The sequence below is a fragment of the Rhagoletis zephyria genome, unplaced genomic scaffold (genome assembly GCF_001687245.7).
Source record: "Rhagoletis zephyria isolate East Lansing unplaced genomic scaffold, Rhagoletis_zephyria_1.1 Rzeph_scaffold_00501, whole genome shotgun sequence".
Classification (NCBI taxonomy): domain Eukaryota; kingdom Metazoa; phylum Arthropoda; class Insecta; order Diptera; family Tephritidae; genus Rhagoletis; species Rhagoletis zephyria.
The window spans coordinates 127516-149087 of NW_016157585.1; the positions used below are offsets into that span (position 1 = coordinate 127516).

A 21572-nucleotide genomic window follows, 5' to 3' on the forward strand; every position below is an offset into this window, starting at 1 on the left:
TGCTTCACCTGCACTGCATAGTAATGTCTCGCAACTCGCAAGTGCGCTAAAGCCACTACACTCACATGCATATACTTACATACATACATATGTATGTACCTGAATACATACATATTTGCGCAGGCAGCTGTGACTGCAGAGCGTATGTTCAATAGTGTTGCTGACATTGGTAAGTTTTGCTGTTGTTGTTGTTTTTGTTGCTCTTACTATTGCTAGCGCATGTGGTACAACCATCACTTTACCATTTTTAGGTATTTTCCTGTCAGCATCTCGTTTGTTGCATTCATTGCGATTTTCTTAAATGAAATTTATTTTATTTGCACAACATTTTTCCATTATTTACTATTTATATTCATTGCATTTTTATTTTTTTTTTTCTCTTCCTCTATCGACTTAGTTTTTATGCTTAGCTTCATACATTTCCATTTACTTAATTCTGTTTCTTTGTATCTCTTTGTTAATCCATTTCGTTTTTATATTTTACTTGTTTGTTCTTTGCAGAGCACTCCAGTTGGCACAACAATCTTCCGCCACATACAAGCGCTGGACAAGGATGCTGGTGTTAATGGACTCGTTGAGTATTTTATTGTTGAAGGCAATACGAATACAACCGAAGACGAGAAGATGACAATTGCCGATGGTTATGGCATATTCGTAATTTCCTTTCCGCATCAAGGGCAGGTGAGTGTGTATATGACAGTTATGATGTGGAAAACTATAGCGGATGCTGCAGTTAAATGTTGTGTATTGATGAGATGCATAGCATTTCCAGGGAAAATAAGAGAGAATTACCCAACTAATCTGTGAAAACTAGCAGCCACATTGAAGAACATTGCAGCCCTCTTGACAAACTTTAACCTTAAAATCGCCGCAAAGTGATGATATGTTGTCAATGCGTCAAGAAAGCGTCCTTTCAGACGAACTAATCCTTAGATTTAAGCCTGGCATCGAACAATTTTCATGAGACCATAAGTGCTGACCCAATACAGAAAAATCGCACTTCCTATTGTAGGCAGCGATCTCAATATATAATGTCGCGATTCGGTCCCAGGACTTTTTTGGAAAGTTGCAAACTACCCACATCTCAGCGTGCAAATATTAAGAACACGTTAACGGAGACAAATCTACACGAAGTTCTTTTTACAAAGGAAAATCCATTACTAATAATAATAATAATAATAGTTTGGCGCTTACACATATGTTAGTGTTTGGCCGAGCTTCTCCTCCGACTTGTGGCGTGCGGCTTGATGTTGTCACACAAAGCGGAGGGACCTACAGTTTTACGCCGACTCCGAACGGCGATTGTATTTTTATGAGAAGCTGTTTTTCATGGCAGAAATACACTCGGAGGTTTGCCATTGCCTGCCGAGGGACGACCGCTGTTAAGAAAAGCGTTTTCTATTTTTTTGGGATGTTGCTTTGACCAGGGCTTGAACCCAGGTGCTGATGTGTGAAAGCGCGCACTGCTTACCACTACACCACAGCGGTCGATTACTACCATCCTCTAAAAAGAGAGAGCGTTCAACAACTTAACAATCAAAGTAGTCCCCCAATCTCTTGTAAAGACTTGAGTATCTGACCACATGGGGTTAGATGAGGTGCTGTGAACGGTTGAGGGCACAGTAGATATCTTGGTCGCAGTGCAGTTAATATGGACCTCACCCGAACATCATCCCGCTATGCAAATTGGCCACATCTCAACGGCGAGTTCTATCTCGGCTGCTCTGGGCACTAATACTGGCCGATATTCCACTAGAACTCGGCAAAGCAGAACGAAACTTGAAATGTAGTTTGATCAAAACCGAGCCGGGACTAAAATCAAAGTTTGTCCTTGAGGTAGAAAGCAAAAGTTGCAACCCTTTTAAAAAGGGTAAAACCTTATTGTTTTCCTCGTCAAACTAATAACCAAAATAACCATGAAGGGAACTATCAGATTCTTAATCAGCGACCCCAGTAACCTCCTGGTAACGAGTTTGAACCCATGACAACACATAAAACGTTCAGTATCAACGTTTTAACTTATCGGTCTCTTTTCGAAAGCATATCTTCGGGCACTAGGCCCATTCTAACTGTCCATGACAGGTATGTAATTAAGGGAATATACCCCGATAATATCTGACTAGTTACATGTAAAAACGACATTTTTAGCTGTCCTATAACATGTCACGAAAATAAAAAAATTTAAAACGTCAGCGTTTTTATAAAAACCCGTCTAGCGCGATCTCCAAACTATTTTTTTTTCCAAAACAAAAATACGTGTGTCTTTTTCTCTCACAAATAACAATATTTTGATATAGTGTTTATGAATTTTGAAAAAGAATTTTTAGTTTCAGGTATATCAATAAACTAGGTGAAACCCTAGTTTATGCGATTGTTAAAATCGAAAATGGAAAAATCAAGGTTTCAAAAAATGGCCTCAAAATATTAAAAAAAAAAACAGTTGAAATCGGTTTGGAAAAATCGAGTCAATCAACTTAGCCAGTAAGTCAAATAAATTAGGCTTTTTAATTAATTTTTAAAGACATACATACATTCGTACATACATATATTCTCATTAGACGCGAGTTAAACTCACCATTGTTCATTTGCCTCTGAATGTATTTAAAAAAAATTACCTTCAACGTTATTTATTGAAAACCAAATTGTTCTTAATCGATATGAAGATATTAAATAGGTTTAAATTGATTCAAACTAAAACCATCTAAGATAAGCAAAACTTCAGCACTTCGCAGAGTAAGACTTGTAAATTCGAGCAATAAATCTTGTCAAATTTCTATCGATGAATTTCTGAACAAATCTTAAAATGCAATGCAAATATCACTGAACAAAAACAACAACACCAAAGGCACAAAAGGCATGTGCTTGGGTACATGTATATGTATATAAATATATGGGGCGCTCCATCCCAAAATGGACGGGGTTCATACTTCAGGTGTTTGATTTGTTTCAAATTTTTAGGGTTGATGGATAAACATAACTAATAAATAAATACGAAATAGGAGCTTGATTAATACATTTTTAAAAACTTTACAGCACAAAAACAAAAACAAATCGACTTGATTTCCAAATATCTCGAGAACGGGGCGAAGAACAAATTTGACAAAAATCATATACACACACATCAAAATTCTCTATGAAAACAAATATTTTTTAAAATTTGTTTTTCTTGAAAATTTTTCCACATATAAATTTTTTGATAAAAATAATTAATTTTTGAGAATATGCCATTTCAAAAAAATTAAAAAAAAATCAAAATGGTAGCTCTGAGTGTTGCGCAATATTTAATCATAGTATTTCGGGGTGCATTCTACAATAATTTGAGTTAAGCATTTTTTTTTTACACCGAAGTTAGGTAAAATGAGAACATTACAAATTGAAAAATTTTTTAAATTTTTTTTTAGAAATTTTTTAAGTATGCAGTTCGGTAATCCATTAAATTTTGGTATAATAAAGTGCAAGTTTTAAAACTGCGTTGATTTTTAATATTTTTTATGCTGACGGCTTTTGCACTTTTGGAAGATAAAAGTAGAGTTTTTAAAAATGTATTAATCAAGCTCCAACTTCATAGTTATTTACTATTTATGTTTGTCCATCAACCCTAAAAATTTGAAACAAATCAAACACTTGAAGTGTGAACCCCGTCCGCTTTGGTATGGAACGCCCCATATATACATATACATATATGCATGTGTATGCAATTTTATAAAGTCGTAGTCATGTTGCGTTGGTGGCCCCAAACATTTGGCAAAATTTATCTGCATCTTTGATAGACAAAGAAACTGTGTGCATACGAATAGCTGCATACTCGTATGCTGGTGTGGCCTTCCACTGTCATTCATTGTCAATAATCAATCAAATTGCATGGCAAACAACAAATATTGAAATAGCTAATCGTAGAATTTTATATTTATACGTACATGTGTAGTTGTTGTTTTTTTTTTAATTTTTTCCGATATCTATTTATTATTGGCGAAATATTCGTTTCGATATGGCGCAGCGCCCGAACACACCCCGATCGTCATGATTGATAGGAATACCATCTGTATGAGTATTGTATTGGATATAATTGTTGCGACATAAATAAATCAAGTAGATAACCTATGTCTTTTTAATGGACAAATAACAATCAAATACTTTTTTATCCGCAGGTGACTATAGCCAAGACGTTGGATTACGAGAAGGTGCAACGTTACTATCTAACCATTGTCGCATCGGTAAGTACAAACGAGTAATACATACATAAATATGTACATAAATATTTATTTACATCACTACACTTCACATTCCTGCGTAAATGTAGCATTGTAGCTTATGAATAGTTATGTTAAGTGTAATTCATTAAATGCTGTCAACTAAACATTGGTGTTGACACATAACTGACATGCCGCAGGAACGCACATACCTGTGTGCATTTATACATATGTATATACACTTGTCGTCAGCTGATTAAGTCGAGTGACATTTTGACTAGTTTTGGCTAATTTTCTTTTGTTTATTTAATGTTTATACTTTTATTTATAAAAGTTTAGCAATTTCCCTAACCAGCGTCGTACAAATATTATGGAAATTCAATAATTTCTAACATTTGCACACAAAAATTTTAAACATTTTAATGAGAAGTTTTAGAAAAATTTTGGGTATGAAGTCTTGTAGCTCATTAAATTCAAGTAGGTCAAAATGCAAATTTCAAGAAGCTAGAAAATCGCGTTGATTTTTAATATTTATTTGTGCTGATTGGTGCTAGGCACTTTCTCCCATACAAAGGAAATTGTCGAGCATATTTTATATGGAAGAAAATGCACAACACCGTCAGTCTACAAAAAATTATTAAAAATCAACGCGATTTTCTAACGTCATGAAATTGCCACTTTGACCTACTCAAATTTAATGAGCTGCAAAACTGCGTACCCAAAATTTTTCTAACAATGCTGAATAAAAAGTTTAAAATTCGTGTGCAAATTTTTAAGTTTCTTGAATTTTCATAATATTTGTGCGAAGTTTGAAAATTCACAATTTATGTGGGGCTTGTTAGGTAAAGTGCCAGACTTTTATATAAAAAATATAAACTTTAAATAAACAAAAAAAAATTGCCAAAACTTTTCAAAATGTCGCTTGACTTAGTCAGCTGACCACAAGGGTATGTATGTTTATAGCTATGAATATACATCGTTGCATTTATGACTTTCAAGTTGACTTCATTACTGATAGAATAAAAACGCAACATACTTAGCCATATACATATATGTATGTACAAATATATATACGCATACGATGAATATGTGCTTACATATGCCGCACAAAGTCACCGCACAACTTTCTTTGCTTCATTCTTTCACCATTTTTCGCTGCTGGCATTCACTTCCTGTACTCCTTGTTGCTGCAGAATTATCTACTCAACTCTGTGCACTAGCTTGTAAGGGCTTTGCCGTGAAAAAATTCATAAATCGTTGCCTGTTGGATTGTTTGCGCTTCATTGCACTGAATTGAGTGTCACACCGTTGTTGGTGAGGCTTTGGTAATTTGATATCAGCGGGGCTTAGGCTGTCAAGTTGGCTTGGAACTAATGAACCACGAGTATTTACCGACAATCATTCAGTCGTAGAGATAAATGCACATATCAACACATATCTTTGTACATACTTATATAATCAGAATAGTTTTGAATTTTTGCTGTGCGAATTCCTTTCTTAACTGCTTTATGAACTTCTTTGTAGAAATCTGAAAGAATAGAAAAAAAACTGAAATTTCATATTTCTTTAAAACTAACCTCATAAAGGTATTATTATTGCTAAAAAGATATCAGGGTTGAAAAAATTTAGAATTTTATGACCAGGAAATCGCTTTGGATCAAATTCGCTAGTGATAATTCCCGATCGAATCGAGAGTTCAAACAGACTCCCTAATTTTGATCATCAATACCTACATATGTATGTAAGTACTTATGTGTAGCAAGCGTTAAAAATGGTGTTTTTGCAAAAATGCAAATCTATTGCCGATTCCGGGAGAATACCCAATCCGTAAAATGTTTCTTTGGAAAGAGTTTTGTTTAAGATAAAAAAGACCCTTTAGAAATCGGCGTGGCAGTTTTAGGACTAAAAATAACAAAACGCAGATTTAATTGTGGATTTCTGTAGATTATCCCTTAGTTAACAACATTTGTTTCGTAATTTTTTTTTAATCGAAGAATCTTCTAGAAATGGCGTGGCAATTTTAGGGCCAAAATTAAAAGATTGAGTTTTTTTGTGTACCTTAACCGAATATCTATTCACTAACAACGTTTGTGCCGCAACTTTTTTTTTTTGTGAGAAGAAAGTCTTATTTGGAAGTTGCTGCAAATGCGTATTCAGGCAATTTTTTCCAAATTGAGTGCGGAAAGTCAATGTACTATATACATAGGAAGCGAGTCTATGCTCTGCGAAGCTGCTGGTGTTCACACTGAACGAGTCGGAATGAAGCTCCTCGCATGAAATCGGCTGCAAAGATTCCACAAAAATTTCATAATGCTGTAGAATCTAAAAATTTTAAATCAAAAGAAGATTTGCTTTTTTTGGCTACACTTACGCAATAAGAAGTTCAAGTGAACATTTTACTATACATATGTTTTAATAAATTGTGCTTGAGTGTTTAAATTATTATCAAAAAAAATAAATATAAAAAAAAATTTCCTCCGTATTCAGTTATTTTTAGTTAATACATATCTTTATTTATGACAATATTTCCACTAATTAACAGCTTAATTGCTGAGCATAGAAAACAGTCAGGTTTCCAAGTGTTTTGAGGCCAAACAGTAACCACAGAAACTTACCGTATGGCCATTTCTGGCAATATGAATCACTAAATCAATGGCAAAAGTGCCTTTTAAGCACTTGCATTATATAAGTTAGCTTAAGCGAAGAGTTCGACTATGTGACAGCAGTACATACATAAATGCAACAGCAAGCTAATATTTGTGACCAATCCGCCGGGATGCCATTGCCACAGTTTGACTTCGAGATGGGGGAATTGGGATGACAGGAACGAGCCAAAGTTAATTCAATTTATTTTTCCATTAACTGCAACTGCAAGTTATTAGATGAGTGAAATATATCCAGCAAAGAAGTTTAAATTGAAATACATGTAGGTGTGTATGAGTGCATGAAGTGCTTCCTTTTTTCTTTGTTGTATGTTTATTTGTATGACAGCATAGTGCCACACATTACAATCAGACTTATGAGAACAACTAATGGTAATAAAAGCTTTGCGCTATCACGCTGGTCAAGTGGTGAATGTAACTCACTTAAAATGGTAAAAATACGCGGCACGTTTCAGTGCAAAAAGGCGCGAGTCCATTAAAATCCAATTAAAATGGTGCGAGTTGCCGTTAAGAATGGTTGCATGGGTAAGATGGATGGCGGTATGATGAAAAATGTGTAGAATGAGTATTTTTTAGTATGTGTGTGCTTGAATGCCGTTTACCGTATTGACTATGCATGCTTACATATACATACATATGCTTATGTACATATGTATGTGTGTTTAAATCAATTGCATGGTGGGCTGACGGTCACAGCCCACTTCCTCAAACAAGCTGCCTGCAAACAAATGTGTGGGCATATTTATATATATGTGTGTGTATGTTTGTGTACGTAAGTCTATGTTACCTGAGAAGCAGACTATTTGGTAAACTAGCGTACCACTTGCCAAGCTTATTGGCTGATTATTAATTTTTATATCCAATTCATTGATATTTTTGTACCCATGGATCAAAATTAAAAGACGAAATTTTTTTTTAAGTGTTTCTTGGATTTTCTATGTCTAATCTGCGCTTCTAGAAACAAAGGTTCAGTTTTTTTTTAATAAAAATTTTAAATTTTTAGTTACAAAATGTTTGGTAACGTTTAGAATTGATTTAATAATAGAGTTGGGTCTTAGCCAGCTAGCCGCGGTCGTGCGCCGGCCAGAAATACTGCAACTTTACATGCAGAAGTTTTTCCTAGCGTCAGCTTAGCCAACTGTCAGCCCATCTGTCAAAGATCAGATCACAAGTAGCAAAGTGAACTTCTCTGAACTACCTGTCCAGGGAGATGACTTCATTCATATATGGAGCCCTAACCGCCAGAAAAACGTAAGCGAAATTTGTTTTTTTAATTTTCGTTTGGATGTAAAAGTGCATCTAGAGCATCTAAAGAGCATTACTGCACCAAAAAAAGAAAATACAAAAAAATTTCGCTTACGTTTTTTGGCGATTTGGACTCGATATTTAAGTAAATAAATTAATAACAAGTAGTTTTTAAGCAACAAACACAACTGACTTTAATTCTCATATAAAAATTTAGGATTACCGTTAAATTTTTCATGAACCAATGATCGGATCTAAACCAAGTTAGTATGGAACCACCCTGCGAATCATCGAAATCGGTTAACGTGGTCCAAAGGTATACGTTAACATACATAGAAAAAAATATTCCGGCGAATTAATAACTTCCTTTTTTTGAAGTCGATTAAAAAAAACATCATTAGCGGGTACGGAGCTCAGAGAGGAAATCGGAGCGAAAAAAATTACCGGAGCGGAGCGATGACAAAAAATCTCTGCTCCAAAGCTTTGGTTGAAGCGATTGGAAGAAAGTGAATGGATTCACAAACCAATTCTCATTTCTGGTTTCCATAGGGCTTTGAACTGACTAAAATGGCAAAAAAAAAGTTTTACTATGTATATAAAAAATGTCAGCTGCGTGCAGAATTATCAAATGACTAAATTTTCGCGCTACATAAACTGCAGATATTTTTCAAAGCCCAACTTTTGCATTAAGATTTTTTATTTACTTTCTCAAACTTTTTATGTCTTTTGGTTTTCGGCTCTTTTATGCGTTGGGTATGATACATACATATGTAAGAAGTGTACTGCTTTTCTTTTACTCCACCAATACTCGTCAACATGCTCTGATTTAATTCTTTTTTCTGTAATTGCGCAACATCTGGCTGACTATAAAATATTAGCTACTCAAACGCAAATAATGTTACTTTTTTGCCGCATTATTTTCATTTTTTATTTTTTAAGTTCAGAAATTTACTAGATTTTCGCATTGAAAATTGGCTATTCGAGTAGCGATAAATTGTATTTTTCGGGCGTATAAATTCACATTCATTACAACAAATTATGTTATTGTCTGTGCGCGATCTTATTTCTCACATGCCGCTCCAAACATGAAGTTTGTTCTCCGACAATTGCAATTTTCTTGTATACATACACACATATAATTTGAGAATTTTGGTGCTTTGAATGCAGATAATATTACTAGTAGAACTGCTGCCAAATTATATAATTCAAGAAAAAAAAATACAAGTTCATAAAATGCTAATTTTCATATTAAATTTTGGTTTTGCTATATTTTTTACACACTCCTAAATTTTTTTTTGTTTTGGGGGTGTTGAAAACAAGTTTGCTCTTTGTGTTTTTGGTCTTGCTCCGACATTTTCTATCGCAATCTAGATCTAGCGCTGCAAGTAAAGGCATTGCTTGAAGTTTTTATATTTGTATTTTTTTTTTTTAGATTTTGCTTCATATTTTTTTGGCACTTCAGGCGAATGCCTGGAAGCTTATTACAAGTTACGAGTGCTGATCACACAGTCGTACGCCTAGCCGGATTGAAAAGTGTTGGGCGCGCAAAATTTTTGACGAGATCGATAAGCGGATTAAGTTGACTGAATAAGCGTAATAAAATAATGTAGGAAACATTTTGCGAAAAAAAAAAAACAAACAGGAATTTGGCAATTGGATTAGTGCTGAGACATGGCGTTGAATTAGAATGAGTGGTGCAAGTTGGAGTGTGTCGCGTAATGTAGTCAATGCTTATTCGTATGCTTCTTACTTATTACATACTTGCTCGTATCTCACTTTACATTCCTACGTACTGTACTATTCATGTACGTACAAACTATGTACTTGTTTTAATATTGTATATGTATGTATATTAACAAGACAAGCAAGTAATATAGCGGGGCATGTTCTACTCTTGGTACGGATTGCAATCAGTATGTGAATGATAGCCTCATATAATACATACAAGAAAACTACTGAGCTTTGCTTTGTTTGCAGATAAGCCTTGAGATTGGCAGTGCATGTCGAGTTCGAGTTGATCAATACTTTGAAATATTAGACTATAAATATTTAAACATGTTTTTCGATATCTGCTGATATGGAACTACATGTGTGCATGCATAATTGCAAAAATTTACATACAACATGTGTTTCTTGCATACAAGAATTTTGTGATAACTTTCAACTTTGAATTTTTCCACACTGTAACTTATCATAAGGAAGTGTATTATTTCAACGTCAACTCTTCGGTTGAGAGAAAAATGATAGACGTATATGTATATGAATAACTAGTGAATTCGAAATGACACTGAAGCGAAAAAAATTAATTTGAGTTTTTAAACGAATGGCAGTCCTCCTTAAAAAACTAAAAACTATTCCGAATGCTAGTCAGAGTTATTTATAAGCAATCCGTGTGCCTAATTTCATCACTTTTATCAAAATCCGTCCAGTCGGAAATTTAAAAAAATAAACGTTGTGACACATCTACAAGCCAAGCTCTCTAATTTCACATCTCATTTTTGAAATTATATTTATATACATACATATACATATGTATCTGGCTAAATAGATATGGCTTTTTGAAAACGTGGCAATTCCAATCAAAATACATTTTTCAGAAATAACGCCTTTTCAAACCCGCTTTAATTTACACCAATCTTATAACCATTCATTTAACAAATTAATAAAATTGGAATTCAGCGTTCTAAACATGTGGCAGCCCTTCAAAAAAATATTCTAAATATTTAAACAATATATCTCTTAACACCCTTTCGTTTTGCATCCATATTTATTCAAATATTTCATTTTACTTGTGTATAAATTAACCTAATCCGTATGTTGAAGCTAAAACTCCGAATAAAGCACAGAGGCTCCACTGCGCCAACTAATTTAGAAAAACCATAACAACCGGTTTGGACGATTACTAACAACTAGCGGGGTTATTACATCCTCGATTAACCAGCACAAAAAGGACAGCTGCATGAGCAAAAATTATCTTTATGAAATTTTTGCAGCTGCACTTCACATTTGTTACACAAGAGGACTTAATAAAATAACCAATTGATGGTACTTGAAATCATGCTCAGGCCTGGCTTGGCGCATCCTTCGGGAAACTGGTGTGGTGTTTATTTCCATACCCTGTATAATTTATAGCCATTCAGAGGTGGTAACTGAAAGTTACCATTGTCGACTGTGCCTAAACACCAATTTTTTTATTGAATATATATGTATTTCTTTAGAGCATGCACAGAACAAGGTTCCCTTATCTCACAGCGTTATTCATGTCCTTCTCATATTTTATTGCTAAATCCGATTGGCCGCTGCTTCAACTGTCCTGCATCTCAGGCCGGAGCGCCGACTTTTCTGTAGAATTATATTCTAACTCTATTGGATTTACGGGGTTGTTCTGGCTAGGATAGTTAAAAGCCTTTTGTAAGGCAAATGAAAGACAAATGGCAAGATAGTTCGAAAGACTTTTGTTATTCTAGCACAAAAGTCTTAGAAAAAAAAGCTCTGTCTTCAACCACTTGTGGTGACAAGCTCCAAAAGTCGCAATGGCCGAGTGAGAAAAGAACAGGCGTGCCATTCGAGAGACCCAAGCTCGAGTCGTCGAGCAGCGGCCCTTTTTATTTTATTTTAATTAGGTTTTTTGTCTTTTTTATTCTAATTTTTTTTAGGTTCTATTGTTTTAAAAAGAAAAAATATATATGTTTTTTTATTTTGTTTAATTTTTAGAAACATATTTTATGTTTTGTTTTCCTTCTTAATTTTAATTTCTTTTAATTGTTAGGTGTTGTTGTTTTAAAAATAACATTGTTTTAATTTCCCTTAATTTTTAGGAAGTTATTTTATTTATTTATTACAATAAACTTTTTGTTTTCTTTTTTAGTTTAATTGTATATTTTATTGTTTGAAAAAGAAAAATATAGGTATTTGTTTTATTACAATTAATTTTTAGGATCTTATTTTATTTTTATTTGTGTTTTTTTCTTTTTAAATTTTAGTTTTAGATTTGTTTTAAGAATAAATTTATATTTTATAATTTAATTTAATTTTTATGTACTATTTTGTTCTTTTGAAAGAATTTTTTCTTTTTCTAATTTCATTTTTCATTTCATTAAAATTTACAAAATATTTGTATTTATTTTTTCTTTTTTGTCATTTTGTTTAATTTTTTAATTTAATATTCTCTTATTTATTAGATTTAATTTTTTTTTAAGAAAATTGTCTTTCAAAAGACAGTAACGAGCTTTCAAGAAACTGTCTAGCCGCAGTACACCACCCAACCTCATCGCATACGCCTCTTTATTTAACTACTGCGATGCACTCTACCAGAATTCTAAGTTATTTTCATGTTCTTTGTGTCTTTAGTCGCTATATATGTGGTTATTACTTTTACGTATATACGGATAAGCTTAGTATATAAGATGTTAGTGTGTTTAGTCATCCCTTGGCGTGTCAAAGTAAATCGAGTGACTAAACTTCTCGGCGCTCGAAAGCGGCGTAAAACTGTTATGGCCTTATTCATAAAAAATAAAGTAGGTTTAAAGAGCTTTATAAATTGACGTTTTCATACAATTTCAATTTTTAAACCTTTTATAAAGCTACTTTATTTTTAATGAATAAGGCCATTCGTCTCTCAATTTGTGTCTTATATACATTTTTTCATATTTCATACGGGACAAGGTTTTATTTCTGTAAAATGAGAGTTGGGTTTATTTTAAATTCCCCGTCCTCATTCACGCAACTACCTACTACCTTTTCAAAAATTAAGAGTTCAAAATTTCTAATTTCAAAGAAGATGGTCTCAGTTTTTTTTTTTTAATATTTAAACACTTCTCAGCCCAAACATGCATGCCACTTATATTTCAGCCAAAAAAAAAAGTAAATAAATTATACTTCATTAGTGCAAATACGTGTTAGCCCGCAGCCAAAGCGGTAATTGAACTGCCAACTTCACGAAGAGTTAAATGTAGAAAAAAAAACCTTTTGCATGTAGGCAAACTGCCATGACAAACACTTAGTACATAATACATATGTACATATGGGTGTACATATGTATGCTTACAGCTATTATCTATGTATTTTTTAACTGGCAATTTCAGCCGACTATCATTATTTGTTTTAATGATGGCATAATTGAAAACCATTTGAAAATTATTTGCCATTCTTCACTTCAGCCAACGTTGCGTCGTACGTCAAACTGAAAGCTGATGCTGCAAAATTTCGTTAGCTGTATGAATGGATTTAGAAACGAAATAACTGTTTGAGTGTTTGATTGTATGTACATATGTATGTACCTTTATTATAATGTTGCTATTGCCGCTGAAGCTGTGCCTAATGCAAATTTCATTGCGCACTGCTGTTGCTGACTGGTGTGATGCTGCGGGCATGTCATGAACTCCAACTCAAACTCTAGCGTGTCCATGTAAATGTCAATATTATGCGCATAAGTGGCAGAAAAAGCTAACAAACCTCTATATCTACGTACGTATATTTATTTGCACATACATATGTATGTATGAACTTATCTACGTACTAAAAACGTAGTTCATACTAGCAAAGCTCTTCAGCAGTCAAGTCACTGCATGCAAAAGAAAATGTCAAATTTCATGTGTGGGTTTTGCATCACTTCAACGCTTCCAAGTGGGTTGTGGCGTACCAAATCTCCGATAAACCAATCTCTGACTGTCAATTTGTCAATGGGTGTATGGTTGCAATAGCTGTTATTTTTACATTGTTTTTTTTTGTATAATTTTATAATCATTGTCCATAAGAATAAATGTACATGTATGTGTAAAATGAAACACGTTGTGCATGCATTTGTGTGATGAGTAATAGTGAGAATACACACACTAAACTTTGTCTTTTGGCATCTTCTTTGATAGATTGAGTTTTTAATTAACAAGTGTTGCTAATTCTCAAACAAGTTTTTAATACATACCCTCTAGTCAACTTTGTCCGTATTGTATTTGTAATAGCATTAATTAATAAACATGTATTTCCATTTTGTCTTTGGATACATTGCCCGCTCCTTAAGATTTTTTTCATAATAAGTTGATTATGTCTTTTTTGCAGTAATCAGTAGCTCTTCTAGAAGAATCACAGAACAAGGCAGGTAGTCATCATATATGCAGAAAGGTTCTAACATTGTTCGCATTAGTGGGCGAGTTTGATTTGCTGGTAGTTAAATTGCTTTCTTAACATCAGAGCGGCGGCAGAGTTCAAATTTCATATTTTACTTCCTTTGGCAGTTTGATATTATACCTCCCAAGCAAAATTTTAATTTTTTTTATGTGTTTTCGACTCGTATTAAAATCAAGGCAACAGTTAGCAGCATCCCAATCCCAGACTGTTTTAAAAGACAAATATAATAGCACTCATTTTGTAGCACTTTTTTATAACTTTTTTGTGTGCAGTATTTTAACTTGATGCGATTTTCTGGTTTTCTTGTTTTCCTAAGTCAAGTCTGTGACTATAAAAGAAGTGCAGAAGCTAATGAGAAGAAATACAGGAAGAATGTTTAATGCAAATTCAAATATTACGTTGCAATACCAGTTGTAATGTCAAAGTGTCTCTCTGAGAAATTTTCCGAACTCAAAGTATTGTTTTAGAACCCACCACGGACTACGCTATTCCGGCTTGACGCCCCAAAGATAAAATTAAAGCTACAGAAGTATATGGTAGAAGAATGTGATGGGGGCCTATGGGTGGCATATCCATTTAAACTTGTTCAGAGATGGCAATCCGTACTGACGACTGTGCCGTCTTTAATTTTTTTTTTTTAAGCAATAAATCAGGCAGATTATCTTCAACTTTAAAGCCAATAGGATTCCAGGTGAAAAAATAGAAAATTGTGCAGAAATTTCATTCTGCTTTGGCATCACTGGGCCAACCTAAGCTTAATCTCTGCTGTATTATATTAGTATACACTGCGAAAAGAGTTTAGTTTCTCTCAACTCGGTATTTGGTTAATAGTATATGGTATATATACATCGACCTATCTCGCCAGCCAGTTCGAAAACGCTCTATCTCAAAACACATTTCAAAAACGTTCTATTTCAAAATTTGAGTGAAGAACGTCCCATTTCAGAAGTCATTTCAAAAATGCCCTTTATCAGCACATTTTCAATACATTGTGAACAGGTTTGAAGATGATACCAAAAAAATTACCAAAAATGGAAACATAAATCGGATTTGCAAGACGTTTTAAGAGTCGTTAAGTCTTACAATCATAACATTTTTTTATACAGGGTGATCCAGATATTTGGCACACGCACACACAGGGCTTATTTACTAAGTTACGGTCAGCTGCAGATAAATCGACTAAAGAATAGAAATAATCAATTTTTGGCTAATTTTGATAAAAAAAAAATCTGTATTAATTGCCCACAAATTTAAAATAAATTTTGCAATCATCCATCACGATTGTAGTGCGGTAAACTGTCAATTTTCGTATCAATAAGTTGAAAGACGGATTTCGTGCCAGAGTTTGAAATTTTTATTATTAAAAAATTGGTCCACGGAATTCGTGTGCCAAATATTTGTACGCAGTTTTGGATCACTCTATATAAAGTAATGGTTTAAAGGTTTTTAGGGGATTAGAAATTGTACCAAAACGGATAGAAAATATATAAATAGCACTTATGATGCCATGTCAAATCCCTAAAACCATTTTAACCGTTATTTTACATTTAAAAAAATTTACGATTTTAAATTGGTACCAGTAAATAGCCTTAATCGCTGCTTGACTATATATGTAGACTTTAGAGTTATTACCAGTCATTGAGTAGGCTAGCTCAACGATTTTTCTCACTGCGAAAACCACTCTACCTGGAAGATACTGCAGTGATCCGGCAGCTTAATGGGTTGACGAACATTAAATTCTGGACAGAAGACTACTGCTCCTACTTCATTTTACATTTTTGAGCCGTCTATGAAGAAGTTAAATGTCTTTCGGCTAGGCTTCCGATTCTTCGACAATATAACGCTGACTACCCCCTAACCCACAATGGTATGTAAACAATAGTCAGTTACGTGCAACACCTTCCATTTTCTTGAGATAAGTGCCCCTTTCTGTTGCGGTTCACCATACCAGCGCGGCATAGGGCAGGGGCTAGGCCCGAAGTAATAACCACTATCTTTTTGCAAGCGCCGTGGGTATTACTTGCTTTTCTCCACATTTTACAGTCCAGAAATATCGCAAAGTACTTGGTGCCGTCTTTTGGCTTGACTTCGGTGCCGCTTAGTTTTCACGCAGGCACCTTGTACTCTCTTGTAAAAGGTAATAATATCAGTTTTATCTACATTAATTCCTAAACCTCGCGAGTAGTTTATTGGTGTATATGTGTGGTATTGACAGCTCCATTCTTTATATAAGTTATGGTATCTATTTCCTGTCACCATTACTGGAATGTTATTAGGAACTAGTTTGGGTGCCCTCCTTTCAAATTTATTTAGTAGATCATGTACCACGAGTAGCCATAGGAGCGGTGAGAGCCCCCCTCCCCATGGTGTGCCCTTTATCGCCTGCTTAGCTAGCATGGCTACGCTACGTTCTGCTATAATTCGCCTACAGCCTAAACGGTTTTTGTATGGATAGAAGCATAGCAGTTGTCACATAGTTTGCTTATTTAGCTGCTATTGCATTGCTAAAAGCTCCGCTGCTATGTGTGTATCAAGGATATAAAAGTCATCAAGGAACTTAGTGTATTATGTAAATTCAGCGGCAACCTGCTTTTGGAACTCAGCTCCGATCTCGGCGAAACAGTTTGAAAGTGCTCAATTTATGGCGTATTTCAGGATTGTCCTTTTCATAATAAAATTTAAAGTTAACTTTTTGCCATAAAAATCTTATATTTTCTCGCGAAATTGCATGCACTTAACTAACTTTCGCCTATTCATACTTGCATAAATGTATGTATGTATGTACAAATGTATCTTGGCCATGTTTGTTGTTAATTCTCCTCCTTATAAACAATATTTTTTTTTTTGCCAGTACATACTTTTCGAGCGTCGCGTCGTCGTTTGTCATGTCCGCCATTGTGTCCGATATGACCTGTGACTCCAATTTTCATGTTCAACAATTTCTGATTTAATTCACGTGCTGCTGCTGTATAGCAGTCATTGTTACAATTTTCTTGGTATTTATTATTGCTGTTGTATTTTTTTTTTTTTTTTTGAGCAAACATTGATGTTTTATTTATTTGTTATTTTTGCTTTGGCAGTTATGCATTTCAAAGCATTTAACCAGTAATTGCCAACAACACAAATAGGAGACCAAGCAAATATTTTGAACGTCAAACTGGAACACCATAGGCAAAATGTCTAACAGAATGGGGCGGACATACGCCTTATGCGGCAGCACATGCAGGAGGCAAACATGTACTTTATTTACATTATTTTAGCCACAAGTACTTTAGAGGATTTTGGCGCGCTTGCAAAGTTCCATTGGCAAGATGGCAGGTTGTTGCAGGCACTTGTTGTTACCAGCTACCATTTAGTAGTAGTTGATTTGAAGGGCGCAAAAATTCGCTGTCTCAAACAATTGTAGCACGAAATTATTGTCGCTGACGATTGCCAACAGCAGCAGCAGTTGCAACAAAAATATTTTGGCGATACGCCACCCAAACCTTTGCTGGGTATGTAATAGGAGGCCGGCAGCTCACTTGCAATTTCCAACAATGGATTGATTTTTATTTTTATTTTTTTTTTTTTGAGTGTATGCATTTTATTTTATTTTAAGCTAGTTTGAAGTTTTCTTTGTACTTCTCGTTTATTAATTTATTTTCCGATTTTCCATGGACCCCACACATGCGTTGGGCCAACACACGACGCGTCACACAAACATGTTGCATATATAAAATCCTTCAAAAAGTCAGACAATTGTTGCATAAACATTTCAAAATCCAAAAGCGCCAGTAGCAAGTGGCAAAGTGATAAAATCTGCTTAGAGACGCTTTGCGACTTCATTAAACGTAAATAAGTAAAAAATTTGTTTGTGCCAAGAAAAGCACAGAAAAAAGAAGAAACCTCAGCAAAAATCAGCGAAACTAGTTCGCTTCTTGCCACACGCCAATTTGCAACTTGCCCAACGCCAACAGCGTTCAAGCCAGCAATGCGGCCAGCCAACTTGGCAGCCAACACGGCAGCTATCCAATATCATAGCCCTGAGCGGCCTCAAACCGACGAACGACGGCAGCAACAAGACAGCGTGTCGATAGCTGGCCCATTGACGCTCTGGCGGCTGGCTGTAGGTGCAACAACGTTTGCCGCCGCCTATCGCACTCTTGCTTTCTGCATAGCCGCTACTGGAACAGCTCCCCTTGCTGCTGCGGCACGGCTTCTTGAGTAGTTCGCACTAATCAACAGCAGCGTCATCGCCATCACCAACATTAGCCATACAGCCTCAACGCTAACCAATGTTTAAATAGACAAAGCATTGAAAGTTACACCGTCACCGACGCCACCATCACCATCACCACCCCGGCCACTACATTAGCCCATTGGTAGTCGTCAGGTTTTGTTATGGGTCATGTTGCAATCATAACACGGCGAGGTACGTGTACGTGTACACATTCAATCGTCCGCGCGCACTCCGTGTGGCAGGTTCGCGTACTTCGTGTGGCAGCGCATATTTTTGCGCAACATACCAAATATAAACGAGAAAAAAATTCTTAAGCGCATTTGCCTCTGTGGCTGCGGCTCTGTGTCTAGCGGCAGCAGCAGCAGCAACCACAGCAAGGGTGTATTTTGCGGGTGAGCTGCGTCAAATTTTTTAGTTCTTTTTTTATTCACCTTTTGTTTCTAATTTATTGATCAGATTTTTCTTCTCGCCGGCACTGCCAACAACAACATCAAAAGCAGTAACAACTCAGGCAGTCAGGCCTCAGCCATTACTATTGCGGTTGGACGTGAATATTTCGCTGCCGCAGACTTTTGCGATTTGGTTACATTAGTACTTTGATTTTTCTCGATTTTTAGTTCTGTTCTCTTTTTGCGTTATTTCTGTTCGTAGTGTTTTTATTTAATGCTTGCATACTACCCACTGTAATTTTTGTCCAATATTTTTCTTTTAACTTTGTTTTGTTTTTTCGTCTTGTTTTCTCCACCATAACTGCAGGCCATTATTTTGCGATTTTGATATTGAAATCGTTTGCTTAAAGTAATCTCCACAGAAGTGGAGCAAACTGAATTACGACACTTGCGCACATTTTGTAAGTAAGTTTCAATAAACTACAATTACTGCTTTATGGAGCTAATGATAAATTTAAGAAACTTAAGAGCTGTCGAATATGTACACAAGTTTAGGTGAGGTTATGGTGGCTGTCCTAATCCAGCGCTGGATGTGGGTACACTTAGGCCTCCAGGGGTCTTTACGATCCTATCCCCTGAAGTGAAACTAATTGATTGTTCTGATGAAATTCATAAAATCGTAGACGCCAGCTGCTATCGGTTCAGTCCGACACTCAAGAGAATAACGATGGCAGGAATGTCGGCAGCCTCTCACCAAAGCGAAGCAGTGAAATAGATATTGTTATCCGCTCTCAATTTTATCTACATACATTGACATTGTGCCAACTATGACAGAAGGCATTCAACTGCAGACTCATTCTGTTGCCAAGCGTACCCTCAAGCAGTTATCAGTAATAACTCCAATTACATATCGAAGCAGTGGTCTTCCTCTATCAGAAGACTCTGCACACCACTTTCCATTCGACTGTTCGATAAACTTTTTTTCCAGCGAGAGTTTGCAAAGTGGCGTAAACATGTGGAGAATATTTGGTATTTGAAGCAGAACAAAAGATATAATCAAAATTAATGTTGTTCTCGTAATTTTGTTCTCAAGAACGCTTCAAAACCAAAAATCAAATGAGAACAAAACGAACGTTATCATTATTCCCATTGATAACGAATTGGATAAGAACAAAATCCTAAGGAATGTTCCCAATGAGAACAGAATGTGAAAAATACATGCGGGAACATTTCTAAGAGAGTAAAATTGGAACAAAGGTCTCCCGAACATTTCGGCAAAGAACAAAACGTAAACCAAAGTCGAAGGAACTTTCTCGAAGAAGAATAATTTGGGCACTAAAGTCTCAGAAACTTTCTGACAGAGCACGAGACGGGAACAAATATTCTCTGAACTAATCGCTAAGCATGGAATGGAGGAAAAAGTTTTTCACATAGCATTCCATTAGTTTGAAATATTTGAATATTAGGATTAAGCAGAAACAACGAACTGAAATATATTTATGCCAATTAAGTCAACGTAAGACTTAAGACATGAACTTTTCTTGCACAGAAAGTGAAAACTTTTTCCATAAATGGACAGTTTACCCTAATGATAAACGAACTGGAACTGGCTTAGAATTAACAATCAGGGTTCTCACTGAAACAATTTTTTTCTCAACACGCTCATACTCTTCCCATTCTTAATGTTAAAATCTCAAAACAATTCTTATCATTTTGCTCTCTAGCGGAATGTTTTCCAGATTTTTTTGTTCTTATTTCATGCTGCTTGAAAACGTTCTCGATGCTTTCGTTCTTAATTTGTTCTCATTGGAGATATTCCCGAAATGTTCTTGTTCTGTTATTCTTGAGAATGTACCCAAATCTTTTGTTCTCACTTTGTTTCCGTTCGAACTGCTCTCAATACTTTTGTTCCAGTTTAGTTTGTGGGAACGTTTTTGACATTGCATTTTGTTCTCGGGCAGAACTAAACCAAAATTGGAACGCATTCTCGGTCCCTGATTTGAAGTGACAAAAGTAGTTTAGAACCCTCAAAAACGTTGCAAGTCAAAAAAATATATAAATACTTTTTTTATTTCTAGCTTGCCTTTTTAAGCACCCTATAGAATTTCTTATGAAATTACATATGGATGTACATAAGTATCTTAGATTATAAACTATATTTCCCACGCGAAAGTTTGTTTAGTCATTTACTCTGCAAGTCTATCTGCTAATGATTTCTTCTTATTCTTCATTTCCCCTTGTTTTACGAAAAAAAAAAAAATCACATCAAACTGAATACTAAAAGTAGGCGTCATTAATCATTTCTGGCTGTGTTAATTGCACATAATGCTTTCAGATATTATTTTTATGGCGCTATGAAAATGCTACAAAGATATTTCTTATTAATGCAAACAAAAAAACTGAAAATAAAACCTGTTCTTTCAAATTTGTATAAAAGCAAATATAAAATATACAAAAAGAATTTCGATTGCGCAAATGCTGACAAGTGTTTGGCGCATGCAATCAGTGCCGAAAACTCAAAATAACAACAAGAAAAAGAACAACATCACAGCAATATCAACACCATCACCATCAGCCTTTGCGAACTTCATTATCAGCGATCGAATCTCGGCTTTATTTATGCACACCCACTTCCGAGATAGTGGAGTGGTGTGGCGGCGCGGCCTGTTTCGCAAACCACACGCACAAGCAATGCCAAGCCATTTGCGAATTAAGAAATAGTATGTGCCTTAAATGGCAT

At 35.1% G+C, this 21572-nt stretch overlaps 1 protein-coding gene across 2 annotated transcripts in view; it reads left to right on the top strand.

The window, feature by feature from the left end:
- The window catches only part of Cad99C (cadherin 99C), a 137736-nt gene that overhangs the window by 100669 nt on the left and 15495 nt on the right, over nt 1–21572 (top strand). Inside the window, exons 5-6 of one of the 2 annotated variants that reach the window (XM_017612101.1) lie at nt 502–681; nt 4149–4214. In XM_017612101.1, the coding sequence (XP_017467590.1) occupies nt 502–681; nt 4149–4214 (246 nt within the window). Of the gene's footprint in view, nt 1–501; nt 682–3913; nt 4090–4148; nt 4215–21572 lie in introns of those variants that run through there. The other variant, XM_017612102.1, reaches the window with a different exon arrangement.